The sequence below is a fragment of the Cornus florida genome, unplaced genomic scaffold (genome assembly GCF_030987335.1).
Source record: "Cornus florida cultivar Cherokee Brave unplaced genomic scaffold, ASM3098733v1 CherokeeBrave_3.0.0_Hap2_Chr02, whole genome shotgun sequence".
Taxonomy (NCBI): domain Eukaryota; kingdom Viridiplantae; phylum Streptophyta; class Magnoliopsida; order Cornales; family Cornaceae; genus Cornus; species Cornus florida.
The window spans coordinates 26336479-26348859 of NW_026775572.1; the positions used below are offsets into that span (position 1 = coordinate 26336479).

A 12381-nucleotide genomic window follows, 5' to 3' on the forward strand; every position below is an offset into this window, starting at 1 on the left:
TTTCTTTCAATTAGTTTACATTCAATGACTGATTCTCAACTGGACAAGTGACTAGTTCGGGTTTGATACATCAAGCCATGAATGAACATGAAATAAAACTAAACATGCTTAGTTGTACATATGTTGTGTTATAGTTTTTGAATTGACAATTTCTTCTGGATTTCACAAACTTTTTGAATTGGTTTTTATTTTATTTTATTGTATTGCCACCAATCTGTCTCAATATTTTTCCGCTAGTTATATTCTTTTTTACACTTTTTTTTTTTTTTAATATAAAATAATTCTCATTTTTTGTGTATTTGTTGTTTATTAAAGTCTAATCCTTTGTGCCGGGGAACATATAAGTTTCCATTTTAGGGCAATGTCATCCTCCTCTTCTTCTTCTTCTTTTATTTTATTTTATTTTATTTTGTCCATTCTTTCCTAGTCTCTCTCTCTCGTTTTTCCTGATAAGTAAGCAACGCACTGACACACACATTTGGCACCATTTTGGGCATGAACCCTCGACCTCCCCAAAGTGGAGGTCAATACCACCTAGGCAAAGGACCTGCTGGTATTCTTTCCTAGGCTTTTTAAAACTGGGGCCTCTCTATTGTTCTAACGTACAATTAACTTCTTTAGAATCATCAAAAAAGGTTGTGCCTTCAAGAAATAGATTACAACATAGGACTTCCTCTAAAATGTTCCTAATATATGAGAAGCGCAAAGGAGTATGGTATGGACTTGTTGAATTGTTGATCCGTAATGTAATCTTGTTTTTTTTTTTTTTTAAATTGAATTGTCTGTCCTAGTATTCTCACCTAGTTATTGCTCCATTGCTTTTAATAACCTTAATAGATCTACTTCTTGTAACCCTTAATAGCATTGGATATCGCTTTTGTTCTTATATTCTTATATAAAGGTATTAAAGTGCTTTATTACTTCCTTTGGGGGACTGCAAATCCTTTTTCCCCAGTCAGAATGGAGAGGTAGCGACAAAGAACAATAAAGACAAAAACTTGGTCAGTGCTTTACGCTCCGATATCTATCGGTTTCGCTTTTCACGTCACTTGGTTCCCGTTTGTTAAGGGATATTCCTCGATTCTTATTTTTACTCTTATCACTTCCAATTTCCTAGTCTTAAACAGAAATTCTGTCAAGTCCTACTGGCTCTCTCTTCTTCTTCTTTTTTTTTTTTTTCGCAATTTTCATATCTTCCTTCTGATTTTGTAGGAACACTTGTAATATTTATTATCAACACAGTTAATATGTGTTCCTACACTAAAATTTCCAATGTGGATTTCATTACAGATTAATAGAAGTAACTCTTTGACCTTTCTTTTTTTCCTTTCAACTCTTTTAACCTTTCCTTTGAGGTGCTTTTTGTAACCCTATTAAGTGTTGAACGCTTAAAAGTTTAAATGCTTCCTTAGCTAAGTGCTTTTAATGTTGCACAAGTATCCACAACTTGTAAACAAACTCCTCTTTGAAAGGGCTTGGATATTAAGTCAAAGAGATTTGACGTACCATTGAATATTGAACGCACTCAATGGAAAGTAATTTTAAATTAAACTCTTTACTGGCATATTTACTTTTAAATTTTATTTTAATAGTTCAGTTGCTTAAAGGTATCAATACTACTAATTTAGCACTAAAAATTTTCAATATTATATTTTCAGTTCCCCACCCCCCTCCTCCATCAGGTGCTTTGCCTGGGTGGTGTGACCTTTTTTTTTTTTTGATAAGTGCCTGGGTGGTGTGACCTTTAGCGTCCCTAAGGTGAGGTTTAGGGTTCAAGCCTGAATTGGGGCAAAATGGGTGCATGCATTGCTTGCTTACTAAAACAAAGAAAAAAAAAAGTACTTTTTACCAACAACACTCCAATCTCATCATATTTTACAATACTATCCATTTTCATCCTTAATACACTTAGCATCTATAGTTTTCCTTTTTATCCCTACTGGTAAACTTCTGTATATTTCTCTCTGTTACTTATTGCCATGTGATTTTGAAATGAGTTCTTATGTGTTTAGTTAATTTTCCCCCTAGGCTTTCATGTTAAATTTGCGAGGCTCCTTTTAAATAACATTATTAGGACATCTGTGTGAGTGTATACAGACATATATAGTCATATGATATGATATCGAACTTTAAATTTCATTGCTGTTCCCATTGTAAGGTACTTCATAATGTTACTTCTTTTATGGATCAATGCAAGAAAAAAACAAAGTTATATTTCCATTTCATTTATCTCAAAATATTTTTAGAAAACTGTGATGGAATATAGTCAACATTGTAAGGGAATTACTCATGGTTCTTTGTCATTTTCAGGATGAATCCGGAAGTTGGGAAGATGATGTAATTGGCAAAGGTTCCATTGAGAAGGTACTTTCACTATCTTGTTAGTAGAGGTCCAATTTGATCGAATTTCCACGGAACTCAACAAATTTCTTCAGGGTAAAAAGAGAAAAAATGTAGTGTGCCATGTGGAAAGGAAGTCCTCCACTTGTTCTTAAATTAAGAGCAAAAGAATTTATCAAGGTAGTCCATTTGCCAAGTATTTTCCTATTCTTATCAGTAACAATAAGGTCTGATTTACTGATCTTTTCCAACCACTTGGGTTTTCAAGAAGAATGTGCTTTCAGATCGTGAAATGGGTACAATCTGATTTAGCAACCTAATTCCTGGGTGGGTTCAGTTGACCTTTAATCCTTGACTCTTCCACTTTAGGATTTGATTATTTACAAACAGTAGCTCTATTCAACACTCTAAAATGATGCATATTTTTACAAAGAATGGTGTGTTGGGCTGGGTTCGCTTCAATAATCATGTCACAAACAGAAATTTTGGAGGGAAGGCTTTAAGAAGCTTTTGCTTTACAATCTATTGAATTACATCTATGAAATCATGGCTGAAGTTTAACCACCCATATGGATTGGACCTCTCTGGAATAGCAATCAAGTTATAGGATATAAGAAGAATGGCAATTAAGCTGCTTTTTCCTCCATGTGAATATTTTGGTAGGCGCGCACAAATATATATATCTGCCCTTTGAATTATATCTCCATGATTGCCATTATGAAGGAGCCAGAAAATCTTCTCATAAGTACTTTCTGGTTTGGGTCGCAGCTGAAGTATCTTTTGTTCAGCTGAAGTATATTTTGTTTATGCATCAAAATGGCTGTGTCTGGACTTGAGCCAGTGTGTCCTCATGCTTGGTAGCTCTAGCTTTTACAATTGCAACTGTCCTAAATGAAAAAAACTTTGCACTTAAAGATCTGTGCATTGCTTTTGTGGTTCATGAATTAAATGAGTTCAACTGGTTCTACATCCTGTTCATTGAAAATAAGTAGGAGTCGCCTTGGCAGAAACTCTGGTGTATTGCCCATTGCATTCTTGGTGAAGAGTTGGTGGTGGTATTCTAGGGGAGCCTTCACCCTGTGACACCTGTCCTCTTGTTGGAATGTTCTAGCCATATGCAAACAGCTTTCAAGTTACGTTTTTATTTATGAAGGTCAGTCTTAGGTGTTTTTTTGTGCACATTTGTCTCTGCATATTAACTCAACATAGAATTTTGGATGTAGATCTGATACAAATATTCCTTTTCTTAATGTCGTTTTTGATTGACTCCTGGTTGTGGGTTATTTATTTATTTTTTTTAATTTTTTTTTTTTCATTTGGATTTTCAAGAAATGTAGGACAGAAGGTGGTATATTTGGTTCTTCCTGGTTAAATGACTTGGTGCAAGTGTTCAATCTCCTGCCAGGATTTTTTTTCTTCCTAATTTAATGATTGCATTGTGATGTTACATTTATTACAATGATCCTCACACCACTGAAACAATTATGATTATGTTTTGGCTAAGCGTGCTCTTCTTAATCATTAGATGATGTTATAAAGTCCATGGTGAGTTATCTCTGTTATTTATTCATTTTTTGAACTTTTGATGCTTCGTCTTCCTGCTTCTTCTCTTCCACAGAAGATTTTGTTTCAATAATTGTTGTCTTGTGTATATGTTAGAGGGATTAGTTTGGCGATATACATGATAGTTCTCTCTTTGTTCTATAGGATCTTCTACCTAGGTTTTCTGTGTTTCCTGATTTGAAGCGATTGAATAATGCTCAAGCGTCTTCTGTTCCCCGTGATGCTGTCCATTTTTTTTTAATTTAATTTTTTTTCCTCTTTCTCTTGATAGGTCCCAGAACCAAGGCTTCGCTATGATTCCATTGTCAAAGATTATCAAAGTGCACGATTAGAAGCTATAAATGCCAAAGAGAGAGGTGACAAGAAATGTCAGGAACAAGCCAGCCAACTTATCCGCAAACTCAAGCAAGAGATGTCTGACCTAGGTTAAATTAAATATTTCAGTAATATCTCTTACTATGTCATTATTTTGTTAGTCAATTCCAGTCTTCATGGGCTGTTTGAATCTACTGTGCAGGACTATCAGATGATGTCTTGGCATCCGGGTTTGAAAGTCCTTTGTGTCGTGCCTCTGAGGACACATCTCATGATTCCATGCATTACGAGCATGCTGAAATGGATAGTGTATGCAATGAAGAACATATTATAGCATCTGTAGTGCATGCGGTTGAATCAGAAACTGATGGAAATGTTATGGATAGCTGCAGCTCAAAGCAGTTTTCAACTGAAAACAATGTCCCTAGTGTTCCTGATCAGGATAAGATTGCTTTAGAAGAGGAATCAGGAGATGTGGAGATTGGTAATTTCTTCTCAGAAGACATCTCACCTTCTGAAGTTTTACCTTCTGAAGTCGTGAAATTACAAAAGGCAGGGAAAATGAGAGAATTCTCTAGTGGGAAAAACTTAGAGAAATTGGAGGGCATTTGGAAGAAGGTAAAATCTGCATGAGCAGCTTGTATATAGTTGTACTTACTGCAGTGAGGAGATTGAAGATACAGATATATGATACGTAACAGAATTTATTTTCTGTGCCTTTCACTAATTTTTATCGTCGGCGATATTTACAAGGAAATAATAATAATAATAAAAAAAAAACGAAAAAGAAAAAGAAAAAATCTGCAAAATGACGTTCTAAAATTTATTCTGGAGGAGAATGAGCATTATGATGTATGATTCACAATTGAAGTTGATTCATGTTCTCAGATTGTTGGTCCTAACGCAGATTGCTGTTTATTCATGTTCTTTTTCCCCATGCAATAGTTACTTGTTTGCTTGTACAGTGTAATGGCATTTCTGAATTGGTTGCGGTCTAAAACTTTAATACCTGCAGGGTGATGCACGAAAAATTCCTAAGGCTGTTCTTCAGCAACTATGTCAAAAATCAGGGTGGGATGCACCAAAATATAATAAAGTGCCTGGGAAAGAAAATGGCTCGAGTTATGCTGTTACTGTGGTGCGTAAAGCTAGTGGTAGGGGTAAGAGCAGAAAAGCTGGAGGGCTTATTACTCTTCAGCTTCCTAATCTGGATGAAACTTTTGGATCTCATGAGGTGCAGACTTCAATCTGTTTATTCGCACAATTTGAATTTTTTTTCTTACAATTATTTACTATGTGAAAGTCGAGGGTCTTTTGCATATATATCTTGGTCTTTATCATTAGCTTATTGTCTATATTCCATAGTGGTATTCTGGAGTTCTAAGACAGATTGATGCTGCTTTCATTGTTTTATAGGTCCTGTTGTCAAGGACCTAGGAGGGATAGGATGAACACAGCTCTTACATTTGTATGAAGCGGCTGCTTTAGCCTTAAAGTGGCATTGACATGATTATTCAGCACCTTGCATGCTGTCAGTCCTGTCTAATTGTTTTTTTTATTGGATATCCACGTTTTAGAACTTTTTTTGAAGCTCACCTCAGTGCAAGGTAATCTTGTAAGCTGAGGATCTATCACGAGCGAAAGCATGGTCAAAATTGTGCACTTCATACCTTATGCTTCATTTCAAGAGTGGTGCACGTCATGTGACTGAGTTGTTTTAACTTTATTCATGGATTGATTTTAATTTGCCTGTTCTGTTTATTCGCTTGGTTTCCTATATTATTTTTAATAATGACATTAACCACTTTATCAAAAGCCTTTTGCCTTGATTAATATGGATTTCTTTGAGAGTAAAATGTTGTTGCATGTTCTTATGTCTTTGAAAAACATTGCTGTGTAGAGCTTAGTAGTTTAGCGTGTCAGATGTAGCAGGAAGCTGTTAGAAAAGTGTATTACCCAGTGTATGTCCCTGTTTATGTGTTTCTGCAAAGGCTTTGCCTTTCTGGCCAAAGAAGAAGCTGGAGAGCGTGAATTCTGATGAAGTGCCACACTCCTTGACCTACAAATGCCCCAAATAACAAAACTGAAAACCTTTCTGAGGGGATGCTGTTAACCCTTTAAGTAATTTTTGCAAGTTTTTTCCATTTCAATTCATGATAGAATGTTTAAGTTGGACATCTATAATGGTTTACTTCTTCATTGATCTATTTGGGTAAAATTAATTTCTTATTTGGATGCCAATATGTGTTTTCTTTTGTTTACTTTGGTTGTTAATTAGCTTCTAACCTTTATTGACGTTCAGTGTTAATGTGATTGTTTTCTGGTTGAAAACATTAGATGTGTTTCACCTGAATCATGTTGAGTCAACTTCTGGTTTTGTCAGACTTTAGTTGCTGCAATTTTGTACATTATTTAAAATATATTTTTATGTTCATATATAACATGTTATGTGACTATTCAACTTGATTTATCACCCTGATCACTTACTATCACTTCATCCCATCTTAGTTTTAGTCGACCTCTTTGTCTTTTACCTTCTATGCAAATCAATATTCCTCGGCGCATATATAAGCTGGAGAAATGGCTTACGGGAAAAGAATATCCATTTGGCCGATCCCCTTGGTGCGGGATAAAGGCAAAGATGATGATGAACAATTCCCATTTTCGAGGCTGTTTTTTTCTTAGTTCTTTCAGCAAAGACGTGCCTCTTTGCTTGTTTATGCTTTTATCTTGCTAGATTTTCTTTTCTGAACAGCCAAAGCGATGTGAAGAAGTGCTGGTGTGGCTTAAAAAAAAGAGAGGGAGGGGGGGGGGGGGGGGGGGGTGGTGGAGGGGTTAAGGGTTTTATTCCTATCACTAACAATAATTATTTTATTTACTGTTTGTGAATACCACTTCATTATGTTTTTCCCTGGCTGCAGGATGCACAGAATAGAGTTGCCGCTTTTGCTCTCTTTCGCCTGTTTCCTGATATACCTGTTCATCTTCTAATCACAGAGCCGTATGCTTCGCTTGTTCTACAGTGGGAGGAAGGTGACCTTATATTCTATGACGTAATATTTACCTAGAAACAGAAGTTTCTGTAGATCGTGATTTCTTATTTACTTTAGATTAGAAATCCATTTGTGGTAATGTCTGTTAGCACAGTAAGCCTAAGATTATTTTGTTGGATACTTAAATAATTAGTTTATTGCTGGATATCTTTCAGGGGAATTATCAACCAAGAAAGTGGACAGCGAGGAAGATCGAAGAGCTGGGTTCGTGGATTCACTATTAAATGATGACAGCTCCGAATTAATTTCTGCTGATGCCTTGAATAGCTCTCTTCAAGAAAAGTTTCAAAAGCCTCTTGTTCAAGAAAATATTGATCCAACTGCTGGTGATGTTCTAAAAGCTGAAAGTATGTTCATGGAGTCCTCCACGTTCCTTCTCTCGAAGTATAATTGGTTGTGATTTTCAATAACTGTGTAACGCTGAAATAACAGTGATGACACTTAGTTACTTGCCTGGGATTGATGGGGAGAATCTTTGAGGTTGTTAGGATGTTAGGTGGGATCCCATATTCAAGGAGAAAGATAATGAACAAGTAGAACAGTTCCTAAAGGACAAATATGTGTCCATTGGCAAAAAAGGTTCTGTTCCTGGAAATCTTCTAGGGAGTTTTTGTTTTTAAAACTTTTTTATATTGCTAATTTGCAGATCTTTACTATTATAAAGAAGCAGAGAGTTCTTATCTCAGACGGGAACAAGAGAATAAAAAGAAAATGAGAAGATACAAGGTTGGTTTCTTCTTCTTTCAGCATTCCTTTCAGAAAGTTGCCCAATGTAGGGTGTTTGGTGAATTACTGGCTGTTCAATTTATGTCCTTCTCACATTGATCATTTTGTCCTCCCAGTAGTCTCCATCCCCTAGATACTTCTGTACTCGTGTGATGCATATTTTCCCAAAGACTTATTAAAAAAATTAAAACTCATATTTTTCCAAAGTGAATTGCCTGGGTGTTGCCCTTATCCACATTCACTGTGAAGCTTTTGTATACTGACTAGTTGGTATTGGAAGGCATAGGAATTATTACAATCTCTGCGTGCAAACTTGCAATTGAGATGATGTGTAAAAACTGGAAGCCTGATAGTTTTTTGTTCTCATTCTGCAATCTGCGCATAAATATTTGTTTTATGTGGCAAGTTCACTTCTTCTTCTTCTTCTTTTTTTTTTTCCCTTCAGTGTATTCTGTATATACATCACAATAGTTCATTAAACCTAACACTTGCTATGTCCACACCCTGCTTATGCTCTTTTAATATGTAATGTATGTCTTTTATTTTATATTTTTTCTTAGGACATGTTAGGATCTAGAGCTACACTACCCATTGCTGAATTGAAGGCTGATATATTGCAACTACTGAAGGAGAATAACGTTATTGTTGTTTGTGGGGAAACAGGTTGTGGAAAGACAACTCAGGTGCAATATTTAATAAATTTTGTTACTTATATTTCAGTTCATTCTTATACCTTGTAAAAGCTTTGCCATGACTTGTTGGAGGTGCAACCTTTCCTCACTTTCTCTTCCATTCTCTGAACTTGCATGTTTCATTCTAACTAGCATTTGATGTAGGTTCCACAATTTATATTGGATGACATGATTGAAGCTGGTCGTGGTGGACACTGTAGCATTGTATGTACACAACCAAGGAGAATAGCGGTCAGTATAGCATTATCAACTTTAGTTCATGTCTATATGACCTTTTATGATAGTCTCTGTCTCCGGGTTTCTGTTATCCACACTCATACAACCATAAATGTTCAGAAATGCCCTTGTAAGCACTTAGAATTTTGGAACATCGAAAACGTGATATTTTCCATTTATATCCATGATATTTTCCTTTTAAGTCTTGGCAAAAAAGTAGTAACGTATTATATTTTTACCATGTCTGGATTCCTATCTATTGATCCGGGACGTAATCCTGGAATTGAAGAATATAATAAAAAAGGCCTTTTTCGTTTTCCTCATTTGATTTTTCAAATTTCTTAGGGATTTATCTATTCCACGTTTAAAGTGTACTCTTTATAATGGAGGAGGCTATATTATTCCATATTGACTTGAATCTCAAATGTGGACATTACTTTAATGCATAAAGGCTAAATCTGTGGATTTGTCGATTTGATCTGCCTTCCTGTAGATTAGTTCTTCTCTTGTGAGATTGTGAAGTCTGAATATTATAGTGGAAATGCTGTATACTATTGGCGACTGTGCTCCTCAATATGACACATTGCTGATTTTAATTGGGCCAGAACAGTAGAATTCTTGTCAAATGCCAAGACTGATTCTATGATCCTAAATCAGTCACTTTCAATTCTTTATCAATATGATACCACAGTCTATTTCATTGTCCACAATGCCAAAATACTGGCATGATTATTTTGTTCAACACATTTAATAATTATCTTCTCTCCTTTTCTGTTGTCACATGTAAGAACAGAGGCCATGGGTTGCCTTAAATGCTTCGAGCCAATACACGGTGAATATTGATAGTGCCAACATTTTTCTTACCAATAAAAAAAGCGGAATAACTTCCAACATTTTTTTTGTATGTATTCGACTAGTTACATCTACATATGAAATAGTTCGAAGTGTGTCAATCTTTTCCTGAATATACTTTTTTGCTACCTTTAAAGCAAAATTTCTGTAAGGTTTCTGCAGAATGACACTGGATTGTCCTTGGAGACATCTTGGAAATTTGAAATGATATAAATTAGTTATTATCTTCTTTTCTTTTGTTATAAGATATTCACAGGAACATGTGGTAGCCATTGGATTTTGTTCTTTCTGAACATGGTTGCTGAATTGTAAAGTTGTGTTTTTTGTAGGCTATTTCTGTGGCTGAGAGAGTTGCTGATGAACGGTGTGAATCTTCACCCGGATCACATGGTTCTTTGGTTGGTTATCAAGTTCGTCTTGATAGTGCACGGTGATCGTTCTCTTCTTCTTTCTTATACTGCTATCAAGCATGTTTGGTTAACAAAGCACACCTACAATGCTGCAGTAGATTACTCATCCCCCCCCCAAACCAAAAAAAAAACAAAAATAAAAAAGAAAAAAAGAAAAGGAAAAGAGCCTCTGGTACATAATTTGCGCTTATTATTTATATACTTCGATATATTTTCATACTACCTGTCTCACCTGTTCTGATATATGTGTGTGTGTGTCAGCTTTAATAATGAAATTATTCCTTTTGTGACCTCATTTTCATGTAACAATGTTTGTGTATGTTGATCCTCTTCATATCAGATAAATGAAAGGATGATGATGATTATTATGTCCACGTTTGATTGAGCCAAGCATACATAGTTCGTTGGTGACTTAGAAAGTATTCATATAGTTGAGCTGTAGATTTTGAAAAGTAAGATGCACTGTACAGCACATGATCATTGGCAAAACATAGAGTCAAAAGTAAGAAGTTCTGTAAAGCACATGATCACCACTGTTAAAACATAGGATTGACCATTATGGTCAGATAAATGCTGTCAATGGAGATGCTCCTAATTTTTTTATATAAGCTTTGTGGCAGTGGCAGTGTTAGTAAGGACGTGAGTTGGGGGCTTGGTGTAACTATGATACCAGAAGTTGGATGCCAGTACATAAAGTGGAAATGAGTGCCATTTGCTGTTGAAAGGTGAAGATACCATCGAAGTCTTTGCACTTGAATTTGTGGTTGGGACATTGCAGATTTGTTTAGTATTGTCAAATTTTAGATTTCCTGTGTACGTGGAAGACTTTGTAGAGCGAATGCATTATAAGTTGAATACTTGAAACTGCTATGTAGACATCACTATAATTTTAAAAACCAACTAAAAATACCTAGATGTTGGATTGGTCTGTTGTGGTGGTAGGAGCTGTAATTGGTTTTCTTTCTTGCTGTGTAACAGATTATTGATGATTATATTAGACCTTAATAATCTCTTTACCGTTTTGGACATGTAATTGTAAATGAACACGTTGAAGATGGAAATTAACCTTATAAGATGTGTCCTCACTGTGTCTCTAATTAGGGAATGGAGATGTTCGCATTTGCAGAAATGAAGATGCCTGAGTGGAAATTGAGACATGTCTGAGTATCCAAAAGCTGAGTGGGTAGAATTGAAAGAGGGCTGTTATTCTTGATGGGGGTTGACTCGAATATATACACAATTGAAATCTAATAATTTTCTTGGAAATTTAGTGGATTTATCTTTGTTGATTTGGGGCCTCTATTTCAAAGATTTTTCGATGATCATGTGTCAGGATTTGTTAATTATAGAGAGAGAAAACATAAATGACGGTGGTGTACAGAATAACTTTTTTCCTGGTGGTCTGGTCTGGTTCTACTGAAAGTGAGCGAGCTTCTTTCTTAACGTTTTTGCATTTGGAGAAATTCTTCATGGATAATGGGTGGATTAAAAATTGGACAAAGCAAATTGAATCCTCTCTATTCCATTGTAGGTCCAAGATTTTGAAGAAATATGTATTTTATTGTGAAGAATCTTAAGAGACTGATGTCCGAAAATGCAGAATGCAGGTGGTTTAGTGGTTTTGAACTCAGTATCATTTGACGGGCTTGCGAACTGGAGATCTGGTTCCTGAACCATGCCAGCAATCCTATCTGACCATATGTACCTTATACCTCATAAGACCAGGCATGCCAGCAAATGTTTGTGCAAGTCTTCAGGATCTTGTGAATTTTTAAAACTTGACGGAGGGCCTTAAGAGTGTTGAACAATTCACATAACTTTGTAAAATTTTCCTGTATTTTGCCTTTGAATACTTTCCCTAAAAAATATCCCTGATTACTATCCCAACCCTAAAATGTTATTTTATTTTTTGTTCCTTCATTTCTCTAATTTCTAGCGTAATTGTAACATCAAACGTTGTACATAACTTTGTAAAATTTTCCTGTATTTTGCCTCAGAATACTTTCCCTGAAAAATATCTGTTCCTACTATCCTAACCCTAAAATGGTAATTTTTAATTTAATTATTATTTTTTATTTTGTTTCCTTCGCATTTCTCTAATTTCTATTAGACCAAACACAAGCCTTAGCTATTGCGTTTTAGATATTTTAAGCATTATTGAAATTTTTTTAATCATACCAACTGTGAATCCTTTTTTATAATGATTTAAGGTCA

General features: G+C 35.3%; 1 protein-coding gene across 5 annotated transcripts in view; it reads left to right on the top strand.

Moving 5' to 3' along the window:
- LOC132294389 (DExH-box ATP-dependent RNA helicase DExH7, chloroplastic) overlaps positions 1–12381 on the top strand; it is a 77297-nt gene that overhangs the window by 1955 nt on the left and 62961 nt on the right. For 4 of the 5 annotated variants that reach the window (XM_059792227.1, XM_059792224.1, XM_059792223.1 and 1 more), the window contains exons 4-13: positions 2311–2364; positions 4175–4328; positions 4421–4836; positions 5234–5452; positions 7140–7251; positions 7427–7618; positions 7918–7997; positions 8558–8680; positions 8834–8920; positions 10087–10187. In XM_059792227.1, the coding sequence (XP_059648210.1) occupies positions 2311–2364; positions 4175–4328; positions 4421–4836; positions 5234–5452; positions 7140–7251; positions 7427–7618; positions 7918–7997; positions 8558–8680; positions 8834–8920; positions 10087–10187 (1538 nt within the window). Of the gene's footprint in view, positions 1–2310; positions 2365–3403; positions 3494–4174; positions 4329–4420; positions 4837–5233; positions 5453–7139; positions 7252–7426; positions 7619–7917; positions 7998–8557; positions 8681–8833; positions 8921–10086; positions 10188–12381 lie in introns of those variants that run through there. The other variant, XM_059792226.1, reaches the window with a different exon arrangement.